Raw genomic sequence first — 25,237 nt, 5'->3', positions numbered from 1 at the left:
GGCCAGGGCAGTGAGCGTGGGGGCGAGGTCTAACGAGTGGGGGCTCATTAATGAAGTGATTGCGTGCAGTTAATCGGGTATGCTGGTGCATTGTCCCTCCTCTGGGTCTCTCTGTTCCAGGTCAGGTCTGGCAGCCCCACGCCACCGGATGTGTCACTTCTGACCAGGGAAAATGACGGGTGTCTGCGCAAACATCGTGGATCGGCAGCTGCTGATGCCTCAAGAGGGGTGGAGTATAAGCGGTTGAGCAGGGGTCTCTGAGCCCTGCCCCCTTCTCCTTCCTGCCTTGTTGACCGACATCTGCTGTACTGTTTGAACTACAGGACGGGACAGCTGCAGAAGGAGAGGGAACCAGACGCAAAATAGAGGAAAAATACACCATAATAGAGGAAAAACACTCCGGCCATTATTATCAAAAACAAAACCGCCCCCAAGCCACTGCCCTGCGCCACGTCCGTCACACCGCGACACAATGACCGTTATCCTTTCGGGCACATGCAGCACCATGTCATATTTTCCGTGTACTTTATGTTATAGCTGGTGTACAGTCAAAATACATAAACAGGTTACCCTTGTCTGACTCGCTTGCAAAAACACCGCGCGATACTGGGAAACGCTGCTCCAGCTTGCCTTGTGTTTGAGGGGCACTAGACCATATCCGCACTGCACCACACTGAAACAACACTAAAAACTTTTAAATAGTTTGGGAAGTTAGCGTGGCACCTGGCTGCCAGTGCATGTCTGTGAAAGAATGGCGTTTGAACAGTAACCTCCTAAAATGCAGAAATGATCACGTCCCTCGTATTCGTGCTTTTACGGTAGCGCGCCAGAGACCTGCGGCCGCTGTTGATGACGCAGTGGGTTAAAGTCCCGAAGTAGCCGGAGTGAAATATAGAGAAGAGTAAAAGGGAGGACAGGTTGGACGCTTAGGTTGACGAAGTTCTGGTCTCTTGTCAGTCGGGCTGTCCTGGAGGAGGACCGGGGCGCCCGGTCAGTGAGTCCCCGACTGCCTGTGGAGCTCCCACTCACACGGGTGTCCGGTGTGGAGCTGGCACTCGTGGGCAAGCCCGCGCTGACAAGGGTGAAACCTAAGCGATCACGGGCCAGGCAATGTAACCGAGCTGCCCACAAGTGCAGCGCTGGAGCGGAAGTTTACTTTTCGTGGTCATTTTTACTTTTTGCTCGTAGTAAAGCGAGGAGCTATTATCTGAAAGGCGACACGACTTGTCTGCCAGTATTGCTGCTGTTATTCTCAGTCGGTAAGCAGTCATGGCAGCAGCAGGAGGGGTGATCTGGTAGCGCTGTGTGTTGTTACACACGATCTGTTCCCTGTAACGTAACCCTGCAGTCTTGGCCAGAGCAGGGGCGGCCGTGACTCCCGTGTTTCCCTGTGTCTTCCTGTCTCTGCCCCTGTCCAGTGCCGGCGGCTATGGCCGGGGTCTTCGACATCGACCTCGAGAACGAGGACGTCAGCGACCCCGACGACACCGGGGTGAGTAGGGATGAAAGGGGCGCCCGTGTCGGTCCCTTTCAGGAGGGTGACGGGACAGTGCCGCGACGCCACTCCCCGCTTAGTCATATTGATGAGGAGTAACCGACCGAATAAACTTCGTTCAGCCTTCTGATCGTCCGGGTTGCCTCTCTCGGTTGTCAGGTGCATCTGGCTTCTTCTGTTAACGTGATGCCTGTTCTGTTGTCTCTTTAGGATGAGGTGTTCGACCCTCCCGGGGCAGAGCCTGACTTGTGAGTTCAGTCTTTGCATCTCCGTGCGAATGTTAATCTTCCCTGATTGTATAGATTTGTGTTTCTCTAGAAATCCATCTCGTGCGTGGCTTTATCTATTTCTGAATAACCCCTCTCTCTCAGAGCAGTGTTAATGTACTGTAGTGTCCAGTCAGTGTGTCTGGACTGTATTAACCCCTCTCTCTCAGAGCAGTGTTAATGTACTGTAGTGTCCAGTCAGTGTGTCTGGACTGTATTAACCCCTCTCTCAGTGCAGTGTTAATGTACTGTAGTGTCCAGTCAGTGTGTCTGGACTGTATTAACCCCTCTCTCTCAGTGCAGTGTTAATGTACTGTAGTGTCCAGTCAGTGTGTCTGGACTGTATTAACCCCTCTCTCTCAGTGCAGTGTTAATGTACTGGAGTGTCCAGTCAGTGTGTCTGGACTGTATTAAACCCTCTCTCTCAGTGCAGTGTTAATGTACTGGAGTGTCCAGTCAGTGTGTCTGGACTGTATTAACCCCTCTCTCTCAGTGCAGTGTTAATGTCCTGTAGTGTCCAGTCAGTGTGTCTGTACTGTATTAACCCCTCTCTCTCAGTGCAGTGTTAATGTCCTGTAGTGTCCAGTCAGTGTGTCTGTACTGTATTAACCCCTCTCTCTCAGTGCAGTGTTAATGTACTGGAGTGTCCAGTCAGTGTGCCTGTACTGTATTAACCCCTCTCTCTCAGTGCAGTGTTAATGTACTGGAGTGTCCAGTCAGTGTGCCTGTACTGTATTAACCCCTCTCTCTCAGTGCAGTGTTAATGTACTGGAGTGTCCAGTCAGTGTGTCTGTACTGTATTAACCCCTCTCTCTCAGTGCAGTGTTAATGTACTGGAGTGTCCAGTCAGTGTGTCTGTACTGTATTAACCCCTCTCTCTCAGTGCAGTGTTAATGTACTGGAGTGTCCAGTCAGTGTGTCTGTACTGTATTAACCCCTCTCTCTCAGTGCAGTGTTAATGTACTGGAGTGTCCAGTCAGTGTGTCTGTACTGTATTAACCCCTCTCTCTCAGTGCAGTGTTAATGTACTGGAGTGTCCAGTCAGTGTGTCTGTACTGTATTAACCCCTCTCTCTCAGTGCAGTGTTAATGTACTGGAGTGTCCAGTCAGTGTGTCTGTACTGTATTAACCCCCTTCTCTCTCTCAGGACTCAGTGTGAGGAGGTGGAGCTCTCCCCTCTCAGTGTGAACGTGGGGACGGAGAGAGTGGGGGCCGACTGCTTCGAGCTGCTGCGAGTGCTGGGCAAGGGGGGTTATGGCAAGGTGAGGGAGACACCTGTCAGGGGGAGAAGGCCGAGCTGTGTGTGCTGTGAGTGAAGGGTATGAACTCCATGACTGTGCAGGGCGAGGGGTGTGTGTCCCTTCACTGTGCTCGGTCCTACTGTTGTCCTGTGTGATGTTAATGTGCTGTATTGTGAAGATTGTGAAGACCAGAAGCCATATCACTCTGCAGCTCACAACTGGCAGCCCACTGAAGCTCAGCAGGCGTGAGCCTGCTCAGTACCTGGATGGGAGACCTCCTGGGAAAAACTAAGGTTGCTGCTGAAAGAGGTGTTAGTGGGGCCAGCAGGGGGCGCTCACCCTGTGGTCTGTGTGAGCCCCAGTATAGTGAGGGGGACACTGTACTGTAAACAGGCGCCGTCCTTCGGATGAGACGTAAAACCGAGGTCCTGACTCTCTGTGGTCATTAAAAATCCCAGGCCGTTTCTGGTAAAGAGTAGGGGTGTAACCCCGGCGTCCTGGCCAAGTTTTCTGTTGGCCCTTACCAATCATGGCCTCCTAAAAATCCCCCTCTATGAATTGGCTTCATCACTCTGTTCTCCTCCCCACTGAGAGCTGGTGTGTGGTGAGTCTTCTGGCGCACTATGGCTGCCGTCGCATCATCCAGGTGGGGGCTGCACATTGGTGGTGGTGGAGGGGAGTCCCCATGTAAAGCGCTTTGAGTGGAATGTCCAGAAAAAAAGCTATATAAGTGTAAGCAATTATAAGATGGGTGTAAGACCTTGTTAATATTGTAATATCCTTTTGTATAATAATTACATGAAAACACAAGACGGATCAGAAATGAGAGGAGGCCATTCAGCCCGTCTAGCCTGTTTGGTAGTTAGTAGTTAATTGGTCCCAGGATCTCATCCATGTTTGTTGGAAGAAGCCAGAGTATCAGAACGTTCCACGCTCCCACCACCCTTTGTGTAAAACAGTGCCTCCTGTTCTCAGTTATAGATACTCTTCTCTGTAGGGCTAGTCTCTGGTCACCATACTGGGGGCTTGGTAAGAAAATAGTGGGGTTTGGAGGGAAGAGCACCCCCCTCTGGTCCACCCAGATGTGAGGTGAGACCAGCATGTGACAGAATCTGGCAGCAGGAAAAAGCTGAAACGGATCACGGTGCTGAGCTGTGGGATCTGATCCTTGCCCTCCACTGGGCATGGACACTGACGCCTGCTCTCTGCTGTGTGGCTCTCAGGTGTTCCAGGTGCGAAAAGTTCAGGGGCTCCACAGCGGGAAGATATTTGCCATGAAGGTTCTGAGAAAGGTATCCATTTATTTCCTCTCTCATTCTCTGTCACTCTGATTTTGAGATTTTGAGATTTTGAGATTCTGAGATTCTGATTCTTATGCTCCCTCTGTGCTGCTGTCCAGACTGACTGTATTAACCCCTCGCTCTCTCAGGGCTGTGTTAGTCTGGTGTCTGTATTAACCCCTCGCTCTCTCAGGGCTATGTTAGTCTGGTGTCTGTATTAACCCCTCGCTCTCTCAGGGCTATGTTAGTCTGGTGTCTGTATTAACCCCTCTCGCCCTGTCTCAGGGCTGTGTCAGTCTGGTGTCTGTGTTAACCCCTCGCTCTCTCAGGGCTGTGTTAGTCTGGTGTCTGTATTAACCCCTCGCTCTCTCAGGGCTGTGTTAGTCTGGTGTCTGTATTAACCCCTCGCTCTCTCAGGGCTATGTTAGTCTGGTGTCTGTATTAACCCCTCGCTCTCTCAGGGCTATGTTAGTCTGGTGTCTGTATTAACCCCTCGCTCTCTCAGGGCTATGTTAGTCTGGTGTCTGTATTAACCCCTCGCTCTCTCAGGGCTATGTCAGTCTGGTGTCTGTATTAACCCCTCTCGCCCTGTCTCAGGGCTGTGTCAGTCTGGTGTCTGTGTTAACCCCTCGCTCTCTCAGGGCTGTGTTAGTCTGGTGTCTGTATTAACCCCTCTCGCCCTGTCTCAGGGCTGTGTTAGTCTGGTGTCTGTATTAACCCCTCACGCTCTCTCAGTGCTGTGTCAGTCTGGTGTCTGTATTAACCCCTCGCTCTCTCAGGGCTGTGTCAGTCTGGTGTCTGTGTTAACCCCTCGCTCTCTCAGGGCCGTGTTAGTCTGGTGTCTGTATTAACCCCTCGCTCTCTCAGGGCCGTGTTAGTCTGGTGTCTGTATTAACCCCTCGCTCTCTCAGGGCTGTGTTAGTCTGGTGTCTGTATTAACCCCTCTCAATCACCCTAACCCTGTATTAACCCCTCTGTCTCCTCCAGGCCAAGATTGTGTGCAACGCAAAGGACACAGCTCACACGCGGGCGGAGAGGAGCATCCTGGAGTCGGTCAGACACCCCTTCATTGTGGACCTGCACTACGCCTTCCAGACAGGGGGCAAACTGTACCTCATCCTGGAGTGTCTGAGCGGTGAGGGGGTGTGTGTGGGAGGAGGGGTGCACAGCAGCCCCAAGTGTGTGTGTCAGGGGGTTCATGCTCTCTCTCTCAGGGGGAGAGTGTGTGTGTGTCAGGGGGATCATGCTGTCTCTCTCTCAGGGGGAGAGTGTGTGTGTGTCAGGGGGTTCATGCTCTCTCTCTCAGGGGGAGAGTGTGTGTGTGTCAGGGGGTTCATGCTCTCTCTCTCAGGGGGAGAGTGTGTGTGTGTCAGGGGGTTCATGCTGTCTCTCTCTCAGGGGGAGAGTGTGTGTGTGTCAGGGGGTTCATGCTGTCTCTCTCAGGGGGAGAGTGTGTGTGTGTCAGGGGGTTCATGCTGTCTCTCTCTCGGGGGGAGAGTGTGTGTGTGTCAGGGGGTTCATGCTGTCTCTCTCTCGGGGGGAGAGTGTGTGTGTGTCAGGGGGTTCATGCTGTCTCTCTCAGGGGGAGAGTGTGTGTGTGTCAGGGGGTTCATGCTCTCTCTCTCAGGGGGAGAGTGTGTGTGTGTCAGGGGGTTCATGCTGTCTCTCTCTCAGGGGGAGAGTGTGTGTGTGTCAGGGGGATCATGCTGTCTCTCTCTCAGGGGGAGAGTGTGTGTGTGTCAGGGGGTTCATGCTCTCTCTCTCAGGGGGAGAGTGTGTGTGTGTCAGGGGGTTCATGCTGTCTCTCTCTCAGGGGGAGAGTGTGTGTGTGTCAGGGGGTTCATGCTGTCGCTGTCTCTCTCTCAGGGGGAGAGTGTGTGTGTGTCAGGGGGTTCATGCTCTCTCTCTCAGGGGGAGAGTGTGTGTGTGTCAGGGGGTTCATGCTGTCTCTCTCTCAGGGGGAGAGTGTGTGTGTGTGTCAGGGGGTTCATGCTGTTGCTGTGTCTCTCTCAGGTGGAGAACTGTTCATGCAGCTGGAGAAAGAGGGGATCTTCATGGAGGACACTGCTTGGTAAGAACACCTCCACACTCTTCCATTGTTGGTTAATTAGATAGATTGATAAGACTTTATTAATCCCATAGGGAAATTGATGTGTTACAGCAGTCCAGCCCAAGACAAGCAAAGCAGACATCAGATTAGTCATAAAACAAAAGACAAACAAGATAAATAAAAATAAATAAGTACATAGGTGTGTGCAAAATGTGCTGATCATAGTGACTGTAAAAACAATAAAATATGTGCAAAATGTGCATAGGTTATTACAGACTGATTGTCCAAAAAGTACAATGGAGTAAACATGCTGTCCATAGAGGAGCAAATGAAGGGCTAACAGTCCTAGTCTAGGGCAGTGTTATACACCCTGACAGCTGCCGGGAGGAAAGACCTGCGGAAACCTTCCCTTGAACACCGTAGCTGGAGCGGTCTGTTGCTAAATGTGCTCCGCTGCCCAGTAACAGTCCCATGAAGCGGATGAGAGGTGTTGTTCATGATGGCTGTGAGCTTGGGCAGCATTCTCCTCTCAGCCACCACCTCCATGGGGTCAAGGCTCATCCTCAGCACAGTGCCAGCATACTTGATGAGTTTATTGAGTCTATTTGCATCTTTTGTCATGATGCTGCTGCCCCAGCACACCACAGCGTAGAAGATGGCCGCCGCCACCACTGATTCATGAAAAATGTGTAGCAGTGTTCCACACACACCAAAGGACCTGAGTCTCCTAAGAAAATAGAGTTGGCTCTGACCTTTCTTGTACAGGGCATCAGTGTTACCAGACCACTCCAGCTTATCATCCAGGTGTACCCCTAAGTACTTGTAGGAATGTACGCCCTCTATGTCCTCACCCTGGATGGAAACAGGGTTCAGCGGAGACTTATTCCTTCGAAAGTCAAAGATCATTTCTTTGGTCTTGCTGGTGTTAAGCTGGAGATGGTTAAGATGACACCACTCCACAAAATTGGTAATCAATTCGTGTAGTAAGATCGTACTGCGGACTCCTGTCCAACGCTGGGTTACCAAGATATGAAATGTTAATAATTAGGAGATGTTATTGAATGTAAATTCACCTGTAGTTCCTTATATATATATAGTGTTGCACTCAGACCAATGGCCCTGTACTGAGCTTTGTATGACATAGACCCAAGTTGTGACATAAACCTTTGGCATTTCCATGTGCTAAACTGACATCACTGATTGATGACCTCTGATTGGTGGTGGTAAAGGGTATCTCCTGATGACGCACTTGGAAGCTGATGACTGAAAAAAATGTCAAGAATGACGATGGGGACTTGGCCACACTCCTCTTGGTAACAGTGAAGAGCAGACTGAGAGAGGAGGGGGGTGTGTCGATATTGGGAGTATTGGAGAGATTACTGGACGAGTCTAGAGCGTGTTGCCATGGATACCTCTCTTGGTAACAGTGAAGAGCAGACTGAGAGAGGAGGGGGGTGTGTGTCGATATTGGGAGTATTGGAGAGATTTACTGGACGAGTCTAGAGCGTGTTGCCATGGATACCTCTTGCAGTAACAGTGAATGCAGACTGAGAGAGGACGGTGTGTGTGCCGATATTGGGAGTATTGGAGAGATTACTGTACAAATCTAGAGCGTGTTGCCATGGATATCTGTCTAGCACGAAAAAAATCATGGAGAGCTGGTAATCAAACTCATGTTGGAGAAGGGTATACTGTGGTGTGTTAGTGTATCCAGTTTTAAGACATTGTGTTATTAATTTGTTTAGCCCAGGGGTCTCCAGTCCTTAACTGGATACTGTTTTATCCAGTTATTTTATATTTGATTATAACTAGTAATTTGATTTATTCAGAGAACCTTGGGCTCTCCCGATTCAGCTTGTTCTTCTCTTAGGCAGGTAGAGAGGCATTTCGTTCATTAGCTGGCTGGGGGTGTACTTCACTGATTGAGAAACATAGCGACAGGGCCAGTCTGAGGTCCGTCTGTCGATTTGTAGTAAAGCAGTCTTTGTCTCTGACTCCTCAGCTTCTACTTGGGTGAGATCACTCTGGCTCTGGGACACCTGCATTCTCATGGCATCATCTACAGAGACCTCAAACCTGAGAACATCATGCTCAACCAGCACGGTACTGCTAGCATCACATACAGTACTTACAGTACAGGATTAACCTCCTCATAAGTGTTAATGTACTGGAGTGTCCAGTCAGTGTTTCTGTACTGTATTAACCCCTCTCTCTCAGTGCAGTGTTAATGTAGTGTAGTGTCCAGTCAGTGTGTCTGTACTGTATTAACCCCTCTCTCAGTGCAGTGTTAATGTACTGTAGTGTCCAGTCAGTGTGCCTGTACTGTATTGACCCCTCTCTCTCAGTGTAGTGTTAATGTACTGAGTGTTCAGTCAGTGTGTCTGTACTGTATTAACCCCTCTCTCTCAGTGCAGTGTTAATGTACTGGAGTGTCCAGTCAGTGTGTCTGTACTGTATTAACCCCTCTCTCAGTGCAGTGTTAATGCTCTGTAGTGCAGTGTCCAGTCAATGTGTGTATTAACCTCTCTTTCTCTCTCAGGTCATATCAAGCTGACAGATTTTGGTCTCTGTAAAGAGTCGATCCACGAAGGCAGTGTCACTCACACTTTCTGTGGAACCATAGAGTACATGTGAGTCTCTGTGTCTCTCCACGTGTAGTTTAGGGACTCTGATTGTTTCTTCTGTCTAGCTATTCACGTACCTTGCCTTTGTTTCCTTTCCTTTCTGTGTTCCCTTACCCAAATATAAGAACATAAGACGAAAGAGAAGACGCATATCATACCATCTACCCATCTGGTGGTTCGTGTTTAATTGATCTGAAGTCTCATCCAGCTATTTCTTGACAGAAGCCAGGGTTAAAACACAAGGGTCTGAATGCTGTAACGTCTATTAATAACAGTCATCTTTGAATGTTTTTATGTCTCCTGATCTGTGCCTTCATAAATCTTTACTCCCAAGATATGAAACTATCTGTCGTAGAATGTTCCTTTTCTACTGTTTCTCCACACTTTCTAGGAGATATAAATAATGTTGACAGACACCCAAGACATTTTAATAAGTAGCTCCGTATTGCTTCCAGCTCAGCATGTTAATGTTTTTAATCATCTGCCAGGTGTTTGTATAGTCTCAAAGTATTTCTGATTTGCTTTGAATTTCCTGTGCATCATCTACAGCTTTTGGTATTCTTCCTAATTTGGGATAATCTGTAAATCTGACAAGTTTATTAACTTTTTCAGAATCTTGTCCATTGATATAAATTTAGAAGCACAGTGATTCTTCTTTACATATGGATCCCTGCAGAACTCCACTAATCACAATATAGATAAAAGTAAGGATAGCCGCTGTCCAAGTACAGACGACAGCAGTACTCCATTAATCACATTTTTATATAATTAAGAAAAGTGGTGGTCCTAGTATAGAGCCCTGTGGTACTCCACTAATTACAGTACATCACCCTGATTGGTGCATTGACCTCGTCTGTCAGCTCTGTGCTTCAATTGTCTCTCCCTCCTGCGCCCGTGTCTCACCTGTACTCCTGTGTTCCAGGGCTCCGGAGATCCTGATGCGCTCGGGACACAACCGCGCGGTGGACTGGTGGAGCCTGGGAGCCCTGATGTATGACATGCTGACGGGCTCGGTGAGACGGGGCTGGGGGTCTGTGCAGCTGTGTGGAGCCTCTGTGGTGACTTTGCTGGTCTTGTAACATTGTGGTTGTTGTCATCTCTTGTGTCCCGCAGCCCCCTTTCACAGCGGAGAACAGGAAGAAGACCATCGACAAGATTCTGAAGTGTAAACTGAGCCTGCCGCCCTACCTCACTGTGGATGCCAGAGAGCTGCTGAAGAAGGTGCAGCCTACTGTGACTAAACACTGCTTTACTCCACACCAGGCTGTGACTGAACACTGCTTTACTCCATACTGGGCTGGGGACCTGTACACCAGCTGTGACTGAACACTGCTTTACTCCACACTGAGCTAGGGACCTGCACACCAACTGACTGAACACTGCTTTACTCCACGCTGGATTTTGACTGAACACTGCTTTACCCCACACTAGGCTGGGGACCTGCTTGCTGACTATGAACTGTCACACCGCAGTGCAGTCAACACTTACTCAATACTGGCCTCTGCTAATGTGCAATGACTGTTACTGAAGCCCGACCAGCACCATGTGCTAACTGTGCAACAGATCACTGACTCACTAGTCTCATTTTTGTGGAGCACTGAAATCTTACATTCTCTTTTGGTCTCTCCAGCTTTTGAAAAAAAGTCCCGTTCAGAGGCTTGGGTCCAGTAAGGCAGACTGTGGGGATATACAGGTAACTTATACTGGCAACCCACTGGAGCTCAGGAGGTGTGAGCCTGGTCAGTACCTGGATGTGAGACCTCCTGGGAAGAACTAAGGTTGCTGCTGGAAGAGGTGTTAGTGGGGCCAGCAGGGGGCGCTCACCCTGTGGTCTGTGTGGGTCTTGATGCCCCATGAACTGATGGGGACACTATACTGTAAACAGGCGCCGTCCTTCGGATGAGATGTAAAATCGAGGACCTGAGGTCTCCAAGGTCATTCAAAAATCCCAAGGCATTTCTCAAAAAGAGTAGGGGTGTAACCCCGGTGTCCTGGCCAGATTTCCCCCGGCCTTTACCAATCATGGCCTCCTAATAATCCCCATCTCTGCACTGGCTTCATTACTCTCCTCCCCACTGATAGCTGGTGTGTGGTGGGTGTACTGGCACACTATGGCTGATGTTGCATCATCCAAGTGGGGGCGATGTACTGGTGGGTGGTGGTGGATATCTGTAAAGCACCTTAAGTGGAGTGTGCAGAAAAGCACTTATACAAGTATAAAGATAATTATAAGGATTATAAGGATATGTTACACGGCATTCTGTACAGAAAGCTGCACGCTCTGGAGAGCTGCAAAATTTTTCATTTAATCAGATCTGATATTTTCTTTTATCTATAGAATGTCCACACTTATGAGGCAAATTCTAAAACCATAATAAAAGTTACAAAGAAGAGGAGGCGCAGTTGTCTGTTTGGTGATTTAGTAGTTAATTTTTATGAAAATATGAGTAATATTTATTGGTAATATAGTGACTTAAACTGTGCAGTATTCTCTGTTTGAATATCACTATAGAGGCACATTTTCTCCTTCTTTATTATGTGATTCTGCATTACAGAACCTTGTGTGTTCTGAGATCTTCCTTTAACCATCTTAATCATGCCTGCCTGTGCTGGGGTGATTTCTGAGATGTGCAGTTTTCATTTGTTCCGTTCAGAAACACCCCTTCTTCCGACACATCAACTGGGATGACCTACTGAACAGGAAAGTGGAGCCACCATACAAACCCTGCCTGGTACTGTGTACACCTGTGAGCTTGTCCATGTGTCTGTCTATTCATTTCTCTCAGTGCAGTGTTAATGTACTGTAGTTTCCAGTCAGTGTGTCTGTACTGTATTAACCCCTCTCTCTCAGTGCAGTGTTAATGTACTGGAGTGTCCAGTCAGTGTGTCTGTACTGTATTAACCCCTCTCTCTCAGTGCAGTGTTAATGTACTGGAGTGTCCAGTCAGTGTGTCTGGACTGTATTAACCCCTCTCTCTCAGTGCAGTGTTAATGTACTGGAGTGTCCAGTCAGTGTGTCTGTACTGTATTAACCCCTCTGTTTTTCTATTTGTCTCCTTCAGTAGCAGTCGGAGGAGGATGTCAGTCAGTTTGACACGCGCTTCACCAGACAGACCCCAGTGGACAGCCCAGATGACACCACCCTCAGTGAGAGTGCTGAGCAGGCATTCATGGTGAGACATGGGGGTTACTGAGTTTTACCAATTAAATCAAAGTTACCTTTTTTATTCCTGGTTGGTTGCCTGCTTGCAAGTGAGCCTCTGAAACTCCCCTTGAGGATTAAATCTCCCCCTGCCACACCCCTTCATTGAACTAGACCAATCAGTGACCACACCTTCCCTCCCGGCCCCGCCCACACGCTCCCAGGATGCACTGTTATTCCACACTTCTGTATTATACTGTATTATATTGTATTGTGACTTTCAAATTTTCGGTGATACTGTCCTGTATTGTATTAAGGATTTGGCCTGGGTGACGCGGAATACTGGTAAACTTTGTCTATACTGACAAGTAAAATGTTGTGGATATTGACAGTGTACCACTGTCTACAGCAGGGGTTTGCAACCTACAACACGTGCTATTATTGGCAACCATGTGATTTTTAATGCAGTGAAAGCAGCACATGCAATAAATCTCACAAAGAAAGTTGAGTTAAAAAATTATAAAAACAATGCTTCCTATAAAAGCTCTTTGATGCAGAAAAAATGATTCACTTAGCTTATTAACCATATTATTCTTACCAGGGGTAGCCTATTTTCACAGGAAAGCTCACAATCTGTGCCTCTGATAACATTTTTCACATTTAAGTGTAAAGTTGAACATTTTGGACAAGATGACAGTTGCTAAAATGTTCGCTCATTTCAGCCCTTTTGGAGAGATGAGTATGGATCTGTTCGACGTAAGGAATCTGCCCTTTTGTGTTCTAAGTACAAGATAAAAAAGGGGCTACAGAACTACTGCTTCTTGTCACCATCGCCACACGTATGAATGAGCTCAGCCTCTGCCTGCAGGGTGCAGATCAAATTGTTGTGGGTCATTTCTGAATGTGGAAGGTATTTCTTGCAAAACTTGCCATTTTTTTCCTGGGACATGGAGATCTCAACTTTCCACTATTTCCGACCTCTTTGAGAACTTTCAGAACATTGCACAATCCGCGTTGCCGAGTTGGGATGGTACGCACGAGAACTGGCATCAACATTTTGCCGTCAGATCTGGGGATTTGAAATGATTTGGCCCGATTGTTTTCTTTTCTGGTTAAAATGGGCAATTTCGATATCGGTCGAGGTGAATTTTCGGTGAAACGCTGGAGGCTACCGGAAGTGATGACGTGGATAAGTCCCTGCCAGCGAAATTTGAATGTTTGAAGAAAGCGGCATTTTCCCTGCTCTCAGCATTTGCAACAGGTGTTTACACACCTGAACACTCAGGGGCTTGTGTGCTGCTTAAAGTGTCAAGCTACAAGCCTGAGATCGGAGACCTCGGTAAGGGAAAGCAAGGGCAATTAGCTTATTAAATAATCCATTATTATTCGAGATAATATTTTAATATTACATTTCTATTACTCAGTGTATGCCGGCCTATTATTTAAAAAAAGTATCAGCGTTGTGCAAATCCATAAACACAAGGGCAATAGAGGACTCTTGTCACGCCCCTCCTGAAAGGTCGCCAGCCCCTGTTCTACAGTGAACACACATCTAACTGGCTTTCAAGCAAGTGCGCTGCAGCTCCACTCACAGACACTAGAGGGCACCCGTTTACGTCTGCTGTTTCTCACTGGAGATGAGCAGCTGGAATGCAGTGTCCAGTCTAGTCAGTGAGTCTGTATGTATGCAGACACTCATACATTCTGTTTAAACTGCCTTACTGGCGTGATCTACATTGCATACGTTCTGAGAGCACTCGTAAATGCATGCAGATGCAAAGAAGAGATCAAAGAAGGGATGTTTACAGTATAAATACGAAAAAGACAGCAATAGCAGTGATAATAACAGTGTGGTAGCAATACTGATGTGTCTCTCTTTCTCTCTCTCTCATAGGGCTTCACCTATGTTGCTCCTTCAGTGTTAGAAAGCCTGAAGGAGGGATTCTCCTTTGAACCCAAAACCCGTTCACCACGGAGACTCAACAGCAGCCCCAGGACACCCATCAGGTGCGTCTGCTTTCAAATGTGACAATACAAGTACCATGTGACTCCCTCCCTCCCCCCAACCTGCCAATTTCTTTCTCGGTACATCACCAACATGGCTGGGAAGCTTGTTCCATCCTCCCACAACCCTTTGTGTATAGAATTATTTCTTGTTCTTAGTTTTAAATCAGCTTCACAGTAGTTTCCACTTGTGTCCTTTGGATTGCATTTCACTGATCAAAAAGAGATTTGGTTCCCTTAGCCTGTCAGTGTGGGACACTCCCTTCTGACTAAAGAGACTCAGTTCCTCCAGCCTGTCAGTGTGGTTCATTCCCTTCATCCCCAGAATGCATCTTGTCTGGACTGATTCCTGAGCAGCAGTATCAAAAACTAACGAAACTGTCTTGACAGGGAGTTTAACCTCAGACCCTTGGCTCAGAACACTGCTGGCCTACTAAATGATCGATCTAGGCTTTGTGTTTTCTTTCAAGAAACAGCTGGCTGAGATCCTCGCATCTCATCTAACTAGCAAGTAGGCCTGATATGTCACAAGCAAGAGGAGGCTGTTCTGCCTGTCTTATGTTCGTATGCTTGGTGACACACAGCTGCCCCACAAAGGGTGGTGGGAGTCTGGAAGAAGCTTCCCAGCCGTCTTGTAAATGCTGACACCTCTGGATGAGATCCTGCAGTCGGGACAGGAGGCACTCCTTTACACAAAAAGCTCTGGGGGTGTGGAGCAAGCTGCCCAGCCATTGGGTTGAAGCTGATACCCCGGCTTCTTTCAAGAAACACATAGATGTGGGTTTTTTTTAGATCATTAAGCTACCAACTACAAAATGGGCTAGATAGACCTGTTTCTGTTCTTATGTGGATCTTTTTCAGTGCATTTGTACAAATACCACCCAGTGGTCAGTGATGTTCACCATGTACAAAGCAGAATTGTTTGTTCCCCGCTGTATTAACAATTGCGTCTCACTCCTCCTCCTTCAGTCCGATCAAGTTCTCCATGGCTGAGCCCTTCAGACGCAACCCGGGTGGGGAAGCAGAGGGAGAAGCGGAGCAGAGAATGGACACCACGCCCCCTCCCAGTGACATCAATGCCTCCCAGCCAATCAGGACGCCAGGGCGTACCAAGAAGCAGGGCGGTCACAAGACCAGGGGAGGGCGGAGTGGAAGATGAGCATGGCTGGCTGGCTGGGGTGTCCTGCATATCTGAATGTTACAGGCAGCTGCCTGGGGAGTTAATCATGTCTCTCGGGCGGATCGCAAAGAATGATTTTTAAAACCATGTAGTTCTACTTTCATGCGATACTTTGCTTGATTCGTCTCAAGAGCATTTAATGGGAAATGTTGCCAAATTTGCAAAATTCATCAAACGCTAAGAAACTGTCCCAGAGTCTCAATACTAACATTAGTTTTGGAATATTACAGGATTGTTCCCTCCTCCCACTAAATAAATAAAAATCCAGAGGTTCCCTGTGAAGAGAAAATCTTTATGCTCATTGAATACAAGTTTGATGTCTTAATATCTGTTGACATAGAAAGTGAAAATAACAACTTATCTGTGCCTCCAGATCTATTCCACATATCAGCTACTCCCCTCTGCAGTTTGTCAGAACTAAGACCGGTCACAATCGAAGGCTGTTTGACCCCTCTAGCCCACTTGGCAGTTAGTAGAGAATTGTTCTCAGGGTCTCGTCCAGCTGTTTCTTAAAAGAAGCCAGTGCAAAAATGGCTGGATAGCTTGTTCCACACTCCTACTACCCTCTGTGTAAAGAAGCGCAGAAGTCTGTTCTGTGATCTAAATGCACTTCCTTGTGCCCTCTGGTCCATATTTCACAGCTGCTTCTGATGCAGTTTGCTTGGGTGACTTTCGATGCCTTTGAAGATCTTGAACACTTGTGTCAGGTGCCTTCGTCTGTTCAGGACTAGAGCGATTCAAGTCCTTCAGCCTGTTAGTGTAAGACTCTCCCCTGAGCCCTGAAAAGCCACCGCTAAAATAGGCCATCATGCGTGGCAGCTATAGGACAACACATCCCTTCCACATGGTGAGAGGGCGACCACCCCAGCTGCTGGTGACCCCCCAGTGCAGCAGGTTTTGTGGGTCACCCTGAAATCATTGGAACTGTCCCAGTTGTTCAGAAATCATTCTGGCTACTGACAGAGGCGTGTTAAGTGAAATAGTGTAGTGGCCATATTGCCCCGATCATCATCCTAAATGACTCAACTGTGCTTCGGGTGGCTGATTTTAGGGAGACCTGGAAGACCTTGCGGTTCCCCAGTTTGTGAAGTCTGATCTTCTACCTCATGTGCTCAGACCAGTGTGAAACATGCAGTGCTGGTGGTGGCCAGTAACTGTGGTCCTGTGAAATAGCACAAGTGTCACTTGTTTACATTTAAGTACAGGTTATGCTCACCAGCCATGTAGGTTATGTTTCTGACAATCCCATGATTGATGAATGCTTGAGTATATGGGAAGTATGGTGCTTTAGATTCCCATATCCAGTGGTTATACACAAGCATGTTCACTGGTGTTGATGAGTGTATGGGAAGTATGGGGTCAGAATCCCGCGGTCAGTGTTATACTCAATTATGTTTACAGATATTGATGGGTTTATGGGGCTAGTCTTGAACATACTTGAGTCAATACCAGCAGTCATAACCTACAGATTCCTCTCGAAAATGACACACACAATACTGTGTTAATCAGGGTGCTCATACGCGCTATTAATTACGTAATATTCTCATTTTGGAAGTGTTTCACGTTTCCTGCCGCCAACCTCGTTGCGATTCTTCGATCGGGTTTGCTCTGCTGGGAGTGTTTGACACGCTTGGTGCTGTGTGGCCAAGTGCTGTTTCTTTTGGGTCTTCGGTCGGGGATCAAGCTGACAGCAGGGCTCGGAATCGGGAGGCAGACACGGGTGGAGACGGATTTGGTTTCTGCTCATTATTTTCAGGTTTTATTCGCAAGCGGATGTTTGCTTCTAGTGGGGAAATGTTTCAGCTTGAGCCAGGTTTGTGGAGGGTGGGGCGTACCCTGGGGACCCCACAAGCTGCAGTCGGGTTTGTGGGGGCTTGCACACACATAAACGTGTTGATATATTAATCTTTATTTACTCTGTGGCCTTTACCTTGAGACTTGGGGACAGTGTCTTACCGGTTGAAATGGAAGATCTTCCACTGTTGGCTCGCCAGCTCGGGTTTGACTGTTAATTTCGAGCAGTGTTATTCGGACTGCGGTGCCACTCTGTGATTTTGGTGGTAGTCCATCACTGCCTGCCCAGGTGGTGGTGGGCCTGACGCTTTCTGAAATCAGACATCAGGGCAGGTAGGTCTGCTAGTTAAAACTTAATTCTCAAATCATCTGTTACAGAATATAACTAAGTTTTCTTCTATAACTTTAGGTTGGGGAAAATTAAACTCTTTTCTTTTAGTATAAACTAAAGGTGCGGAAAATTATTATTATTCTATAATTTTTCATTAAAAATGTAATCTTCTGCTGTAACCTTAGGGGGGAAATTAAATTGTATTATCATGTTGTAACAAATTGGAGATAATGATCTTCGTTTCTGAAATAAATTCATGGATAATTCCATTTTTTTCTGTTTTTTTTCCTCTTTTTGAGATTTCCGATTACTCAATTGGTAGATGATCTTCCCTTAAAACGAAAATCACTATAATCCATTGCGGTTCACGATTATTAAAGATGTTGCTAATACAGTAAGGGGAAAGACTGAATCCCTTCTGCTTTTTAAGAACCTGGCTTTAGATTTTCCAGTGGTGCTCTTTTAGGAATCGGAATCGGTTGTCAGTTCCGGATTTCCACAGTGCCTGGGGCCTCGTAAAGTTTTAGGGCCTGCGAAGGAGGGAAACACTAGTGACTAATGAAAAACGAGCTGAAACAACATGCTTGCGAGGTGCTCCAAATCAATAATCACAGCTTTCTAGCGGCTGTTCTAGAAACTAGAAGTATCGCAGTGATGGTCGCTCGACTCGCTCCATCAATCACGTGGTTTGGCATTAGAATAGTTGCATCATGTCGATCGACGGAATTCAATTGCGTTTACCCCTCTTTTTGCACATTTCAGAGTGAAAGTGCCTAGGGCCTCCGAACCCCAAAATCCGGCCCTGCCGGAAGCCTCTAGTAAAGTGTTAGCGGAGTGTTAGCTCTCAGTACGCTCCAAGGGCGGGATGTGGGAAGAAGTCGCAGCACCCGGAGAAATTGGCCCTCGCTGGGAGAGACGACGCACACAGTCACTTACTGAAGCCGTGTGTATGAAAGACAGGATTTATTTGTACCGGAAGAGGCACTTTCCACAACATTAAAAAACTGCTCAAAAAGTACATTGCCGTTTTAAGTATTTTTACAAGTCGGATTGGATGTTTTTTTTTAAAAAGCGCTGTGGTCCGCTGGCGGTGCTTTCAGCTGCAGTTGGCTTTGCGGGGACACCCCGAGTGCAGAGCCTGGTTTGAGGAGGGTGGGGTGCCTGTATTTTTTTCCCCACCCTGTCCTCGCTCTTGCTCCCCCAAAATGTATCCCACTGTCCCCCCCCCCCCCTCTTACAGCACAGTCATGTCCTCCTTCCCCTGCACAAGTGACTCGTCTGCTGCCCAGGAGGCGCTGCCGGCAAAGTGCCCCAGGTCCACCAGGAGCCCTCCCTTCTCCCCCGCCTGCTCCCCCTCCCTCTCCTTCTCTTGCTCCTCCTCCTCTTCCTCGTCCAGCTTGGCCCTGTCCCTGAGGTTGCAGCCTTCCATGCTGGAGTAGTCATCCTCCGAGTCCTCGCTGTCCGACTTCACTCGCGGCCTGGGGGCGCAGGCTTCGACGTCCTTCTCTCGGTCCTCCTCCTCCTCGTCCTCCTCCTCCTCCTCGCCGCCCTCCTCTTCTGCCTCTTCGTCCCCCAAGCCCCCCTCTCCCCCCCCCCGGCCGAGCCCCACGCGGCCCTCCAGGGCCCGCAGGCCTGAGCTCGCCCTCTCCGCCTGGCCTCCCAGCCACGGGCCGAGCTTGCTCAGGGCGTAGGCCCCGTCCGTGGCTCGGTTCAGCCGGCGGTAGAAGAAGACGAGCAGAACGGCCAAGAGGAGCAAGAAGACGAAGAGCAGTAGGACGGTGGTGGTGCTGGATCTCTCCTCGGACGTAGTGTCACTCATCTCGGCGCCCGGCTCGGATCCTCGGTGCTGGTGCAGGAGTCGGGTTTGAAAGCTGGACGAGACGTGTCGCAGGTGGTGGTGGGATCCAGGATTGTCTGACCGGCCTGTCAGAGTGAGGGAGATGGTAAACACTAACTCACTGGACACAACCGTACATTAACATAACGCTACAGCCAAGTCATTACACATCAACCTGTCTTCCATCAGTCTGTCTTGAAAGAGGGTGTGTCTGGGTGTGGCTCAAAATAGTTAACACAGTGATTAACTCAATTCAATGAGGTAGGTAGAGTCTAACTTGGAGACAGAACAGGACCAAAAACAGTGAGAGCGAGGCAGTGAAAACCACAGAGGAGGGTGAGATTAACAACACACTGACAGGACAATCCAGTACTTTAACACTGCACTGAGAGAGAGGGCTCAATACTGACACACTGATTTCTAGAAGAGTATACAGATACAGTACAGTATTTGCCATAGGAGTTTTAAGTGTAGTAGAAACATAAAAGATTATCAGAGCTGTAGAAGTAGTTCTGTTAATCAAAGCTGTAGTTGCGTCATCAGATGTAGTAGCAGCAGCAGCTGGGCTACATTAAGTTTCAGATCATAAATAAGGAAAACACTCTCCACTTGTAAGATTTATCTGTGCGTCTTTACGATGAAAGTCTTGACACTTCTGTCCAAGTGAGCAAAACACGTCAGTTTTCAGGTGGCTGCTGAGGCCGACTGGAACACCCTGCAGACAGAGCTGTCGCTGAGCACATTCGTACCTGCGTGCAAGGGTTCCAGGTGTGCCTCACCCCTGCGCTGGCCGACACTGCCCCCTTGTGGTGTGCTTAGTCTGGCTGAGCTAGTGACTGCGGATTGGCGGTTGTTCTCTCTGTCTTGTCCTCTGTGCCACAGTGGCGTCGACTCTCGGCCAATCCTCACTGATCTGGTGAAACAACAGCCTGACATCATAGGATTGTCACACATGCTTGATTCATCTCACATTGGCTGTCGACAGTCACGTCAGGTCCGATCAGTCGGACCATCTTGCTCGTTTTGCGGTTTGATAGTTGCTGAACAGCGACACTTGTTTCAGAAACCCTCAGATCTTCAGAAACAGCTTGTCTTACTCTATTCAATATTTGTTATTTTGTCCATTTGGAGTTCCCAAATAAATATTATGCTATATATTATATTATATAATATATATTATAGAAATTAGCAAATAAAAAATATCAACCAGCTTTTTTTTTATTAAAGAGCCCAGGTTGGGCCTAAATATATTTCCTTTTTAGTGACTAGAATTCCGTTTTGTTACTGAGTATGAAGTTGTGGTCCTGTCTGTACTCCTTATGGTCTTATATACTTTGATAAAATCTTCTCTGAACTCTGTCTAATGCTCTAACATCCTTTTTGTGGTTTGGTGACCAAAATGCTGCACAATACTCTAATTTAAGTTTCACTAGTGCATTGCAGAGCTTAAGTATTTTCAGTTCCAGACTTGTTTCTCTATACCTGAGATTTCTGTTTGCTTTCTGTCGAGGACATAGAAGAATCTACGCAATCACCCAGATCCCAGATCATGTGTAGCTTCCTGCAGTTTAGAATCACCCTGCTCCTTAGACATGGCTCAGATGTTTTTATTTTGTGAAACTCAGACTTGCTACTGAACAAGCGTGAAGCCTGTAGTTTCAGAAATAATTTTAAATAGAAATTGTCTGAATAAGACAATGCATGCTTTTCCTGAGCTACAGCAATTTCAGTTCACCAGACATCAAAATTGTGCATTAAAGAAGGGAGATCTTTGTTAGCGATCATTTGCACATGCAAGAAAATGTATCGTCTTGTCAGATTTAGAAATATCATCCGAAAGTCATAATTGAAGCGCATGTATCGGTGTGAGTCATGCGTGTGACAGCAAGGAGAAAATGGCAACACTGAACTGAGAACAAGAGGCGCTTCTTTACACAAAGGGTGGTGGGAGTATGGAACAAGCTGCCCGGTCATGTATTTGAAGCTGATACCCTGGCTTCTTTCAAGTAACAGCTAGATGAGTTCCTGGGATCAATTAAGTAAGCAGATGGGCCTGATGGGCAGAATGACATCTTCTTGATTGAGACCAGTCTGATGTAAAAGACAGACGAGCACATACGGTAACAGTTCATGCGACACTGGCTGTCCTTCATATCCACCACGACTGTGTCTCCCCCCACCCCTCCACCGGTATCTCCGGCTGGAGACAGGAAGTGGGCCGCTCGCCTCTGCAGCAGAGCTGAAGCAGGACAGGAAGTGTGCGCTCTCGCAGCGCAGTGGAAAAATCATGCTGAGCTTCGCACTCTCTCTCACTTCTCTTTCTGCGCTGGGGTGGTGCACCCGCTGCTCCGCTGAGGGGGAGCGGAAGAGAAACGTCTCGTTCTGAGTCACCGCGAGGCTGGCTCTGGCTGCTCTGGGTTTTACAGTTGTTGAATGCACAAGTAAGGCCTCGTTCGGCATATCCTGTACAGCCGTGGGCACCACATTTTAATAAAGATGAGCCATGTAAAACACGAGGCAAAGGATGCCTGAGGAACCAGGGTGGAAGTGCATTTCAGAATGGGATGCACATCTTTACACAAGGGGTGGTTGGAGTATGGAACAAGATACCCAACAATTGTGTTGAAGCCGGTATCTTTTAAGTAATGGTTGGGTGCGACCCTCTGATCAAGACCGGAGACATCTCTTTACAAAGAGCTCTCCAGTCTTGTTGCTGAACGAGCTGATGCCCTGGATTCTTTCAAGTGATGGCTTAACGAGATCCTCAGATTAATTAACTTCTATCAAAAATGCTGAATTTCCTCTTTTTGATAGAAGAATAGATTTCCTCTTCATGTTGGAAAGATTACAGAGAATCTAGTACTCATGTGGGCTTACGAAGAAATCACACTCAATAAAGATTGCTTATACACTGACTAGTGATTGCAGATTCGCTGCCTAATTAGTATTAATAAACTGACTAGTGTTCACTTATGCACTGACTAGTGATCTCTGATAAACACTGACTAGTCATTTTTGGTACTCTAACATATTCACAAAATAGAAATCCCTGAAGCACTGAGAATTGATTGCTGATACACTGACCGATAATATCTGATCCACACGGAATAGCAATCACTGATACACTGTCTAGTGATCATAGTGATCACTGATACAAAGTGATACACTGACTAGTAACTGCTGATGTACATTCTGACATGCAGATTAGTGATTATAGCCAGCAGCTGTATCACCCTGTAGCTCACAACTGGCAACCCACTGAAGCTCAGCAGGTGTGAGCCTGGATGGGAGACCACCTGGGAAAAACTAAGGTTGCTGCTGGAAGAGGTGTTAATGGGACCAGTAGGGGGTCTCACCCTGTGGTCTGTGTGGGTCCCAATGCTCCATGAACTGATGGGGACACTATACTGTAAAAAGGTGCCATCCTTTGGATGAAGGATGACCAATGTGCTGACTCTCTGTGGTCATTAAAAATCCCAGGGTGTTTCTCAAAAAGAGTAGGGGTATAACCCCAGTGTCCTGGCAAAATTTCAAATTGGCCTTTCCAATGATGGCTTCCTCATAATCCCCATCTCTGAACTGGCTACATTACTCTGTTCCCCTCCCCACTGAGAGCTGATGTGTAGTGAGTGTTCTGGTGCATTATGTCTACTGTCGCATCATCCATGTGGAGCTACACACTGGTGGTGGTGGTGGAGGGGACTTTGAGTAGAGTCCAGAAAAGTGTAAGTATAAGTGTAAGCAATTATTAATTATTATTATCATTACCCCATTCACTGTATAGTGATGATTGTTTCACTGGCTAGTGATTACTAATTCACTGAATAATGAGTGCTGATACACTGACTAGTAATTTCTGAAACATATTGAGTAGTAATCACTGATACACTGACTAGTGATCACTTATACAGTAACTAGTGATCACTGCTATATTGACTAGTGACCACTTATTCACTGTGCAGCAACCCCTGATACAATGACTAGTGATCACTGATACACAGTCTAGGTTGCTACACTACCTAGTGATCACTGATTTATTAACTAATCATCCTTGATACACAGGCAAGCGATCAATAAGTAGTGATAGCTAATCACCTTGTGATCACCTTTGCACTGACTAGAGATCACTGACACACAGGAAACAGTAGGGAGGGGCAGGAGGGAAAGACTGGGAAGAGCGGGAGAGACAGACTGGGAGGAGCAGGAGGGACGGTGCAGACTGGGAGGAGCAGGAGAGACAGTCAGACTGGGAGGATTAAGAGGGACAGTCAGACAAGTAGGAGCAGGAGGGACAGTGCAGACTGGGAAGAGCAGGAGGGGCAGACTGGGAGGAGCAGGAGAGACTGCACACTTTGAGGAGCAGGAGGGACAGACTGGGAGGAGCAGGAGAGACAGACTGGGAGGAGCAGAAGAGACAGCACACTTTGAGGAGCAGGAGGGACAGACTGGGAGGAGCAGGAGAGACAGACTGGGAGGAGCAGGAGAGACAGTCAGACTGGGAAGAGCAGGAGAGACAGTCAGACTGGGAGGAGCAGGAGGGACAGTGCAGATTGCAAGGGGCAGGAAGGAGTTTATGGGCACGGACAGGAAAGAGCAGGGAGGATCAGATAGGGAGGGAAGAGGGGGAAGAGATAGAGGAAGGGAGGAGCAGAAGAAGAGCGATTGAGAGATTAACGATGGTGACAGGGCAAGGAGAGCAAAAAGAAAGCTCTGAGCCAGACAGATGGAGAGATACTGAGATGAAGAGACCCCGGCAGCTCATACCCACTCCGGGTGACAAACAGCACCCCGACTGCAGAGTCAGCCCCCCAGGCCCCACCGAAATTACCCCCGACAGAAGAGAACGAAGCGAGCACTCACCCCCGCGGGCCGCGAGTCGGAGAACGAGCAGGAGACGGGCCGGGGTGACGCCGCAGAAGACAAGGGTCTGTTTCTGTCAAGTGCAGAAATCTGCTTTTGTGCACCAAGAGCGAGGGAGTGAGGGCGCAAGAGAACGAGAGAGCAAGGGAGAGAGAGAGAGAGCAGTGGGGGGAGGAGAGAGAGAGGGAGGAAAAGTGCTTTTCGTGTCATCAACAGATAAGAGAAGAGAAATTGACTTCAGCAGGGTGGTGTTTTAAATGAATACTCATATTCCAGGGAAGCGTCCTCTGATCAGGTTCAATGCAGAGTGTTCCAACACACTGAGAGACACGGACAGTGACAGACACACCCCGAAAATTCATTACAGAGCCCAGAGAGCCTCAGAGCACACAAGGCAGTGAGAGAGCACAAGTGGAAACTACATAGATGTGTAACAGAAGGCACTTTTTTACACAAAGGGTTCTGGGAGTGTGCAACAAGAACACGAAATGGCTGAATGACTTACAATTAAAACTACTTACTACCAAATGGACCAGAGGGACCAAACGGCCTCTTCTCATTTGTGACCTTTTCACATTCTTCTCATCTAATGAGAGGGAAGTGAACTAGTCTTTATTTCTAATTCTCAGTATTGAAACACATAACAGCCTCAGAATGATGAGAGAGGCTCTAAACACAAACACTCCTGGTCCAGACAGTCAGATATGGGCTCAACTTCAGACTTCAGAGATCTGGACAGATCGAGTGGGAGGAGAGAGGAGGGGAGGAGACATACTGCCCTCAGAGGACTGGGCAGACAGCCAGCAGGCACACAACTGCGCTTCTGAGAGGGAACTGAAATAGAGGGCCCCTCCTCACTCCTGCTGCCTCTTTCTCACTCAAACCTGCCACAGCTGCCCCAGTGTGCAGGCACAGGCATCATGGGCACAGCACTGCCAGATGCAATTAGGGAGTGGTGCCCTGCAGGCAAGATTGCTCAGTGCCCACAGATATACACAGGTTACACAGATCACAGCTACTCCAGGTCTGACACACTGGCCCACTGGTTGGACATATCCAGGCCCTCTGAGTGAACACAAGCAGGCCCAGTGGTCTGCTTGAACTCCACTCTTCAGACACAGGTAAGACCCTTC

The 25,237-nt window shown here is 47.9% G+C and overlaps 2 protein-coding genes across 4 annotated transcripts; one reads left to right on the top strand and one right to left on the bottom strand.

Annotated features, from left to right (window-relative positions):
- Positions 1–723: 723 nt before the first annotated feature.
- Positions 724–17,676, top strand: LOC102691816 (ribosomal protein S6 kinase beta-2-like). 3 transcript variants are annotated; one of them, XM_069191485.1, is made up of 15 exons: positions 724–1,492; positions 1,706–1,743; positions 2,909–3,023; positions 4,226–4,294; positions 5,270–5,417; positions 6,296–6,353; positions 8,335–8,435; positions 8,872–8,962; positions 9,879–9,969; positions 10,070–10,177; positions 10,587–10,649; positions 11,611–11,688; positions 12,022–12,129; positions 13,993–14,105; positions 15,072–17,676. In XM_069191485.1, exons 1-15 carry the CDS (start codon positions 1,430–1,432, stop codon positions 15,259–15,261), a joined length of 1,434 nt encoding a protein of 477 aa, XP_069047586.1. In that variant the 5' UTR covers positions 724–1,429; the 3' UTR covers positions 15,262–17,676. The 3 variants fall into 3 exon arrangements, with proteins under 3 accessions (XP_069047586.1, XP_069047587.1, XP_069047588.1); XM_069191486.1 differs by lacking the exon at positions 4,226–4,294; XM_069191487.1 differs by lacking the exons at positions 13,993–14,105; positions 15,072–17,676 and having other exon boundaries at positions 12,019–12,106.
- Positions 17,677–18,355: 679 nt separating this feature from the next.
- On the bottom strand, positions 18,356–24,245 carry LOC107078171 (protein tyrosine phosphatase receptor type C-associated protein-like). The gene is made up of 3 exons (XM_015353906.2): positions 24,105–24,245; positions 19,994–20,157; positions 18,356–19,330 (listed from the first exon to the last, which is right to left on the bottom strand). The coding sequence occupies exon 3, from the start codon at positions 19,224–19,226 to the stop codon at positions 18,642–18,644; it is 585 nt and encodes a 194-aa protein (XP_015209392.2). The 5' UTR covers positions 19,227–19,330; positions 19,994–20,157; positions 24,105–24,245; the 3' UTR covers positions 18,356–18,641.
- Between the last annotated feature and the right edge of the window lie 992 nt (positions 24,246–25,237).

The sequence above is a fragment of the Lepisosteus oculatus genome, chromosome 6 (assembly GCF_040954835.1).
Source record: "Lepisosteus oculatus isolate fLepOcu1 chromosome 6, fLepOcu1.hap2, whole genome shotgun sequence".
In the NCBI taxonomy this organism is placed as follows: domain Eukaryota; kingdom Metazoa; phylum Chordata; class Actinopteri; order Semionotiformes; family Lepisosteidae; genus Lepisosteus; species Lepisosteus oculatus.
Note: the sequence above shows the minus strand (reverse complement) of the source record. Positions and strands in the feature narration are given on the sequence as shown.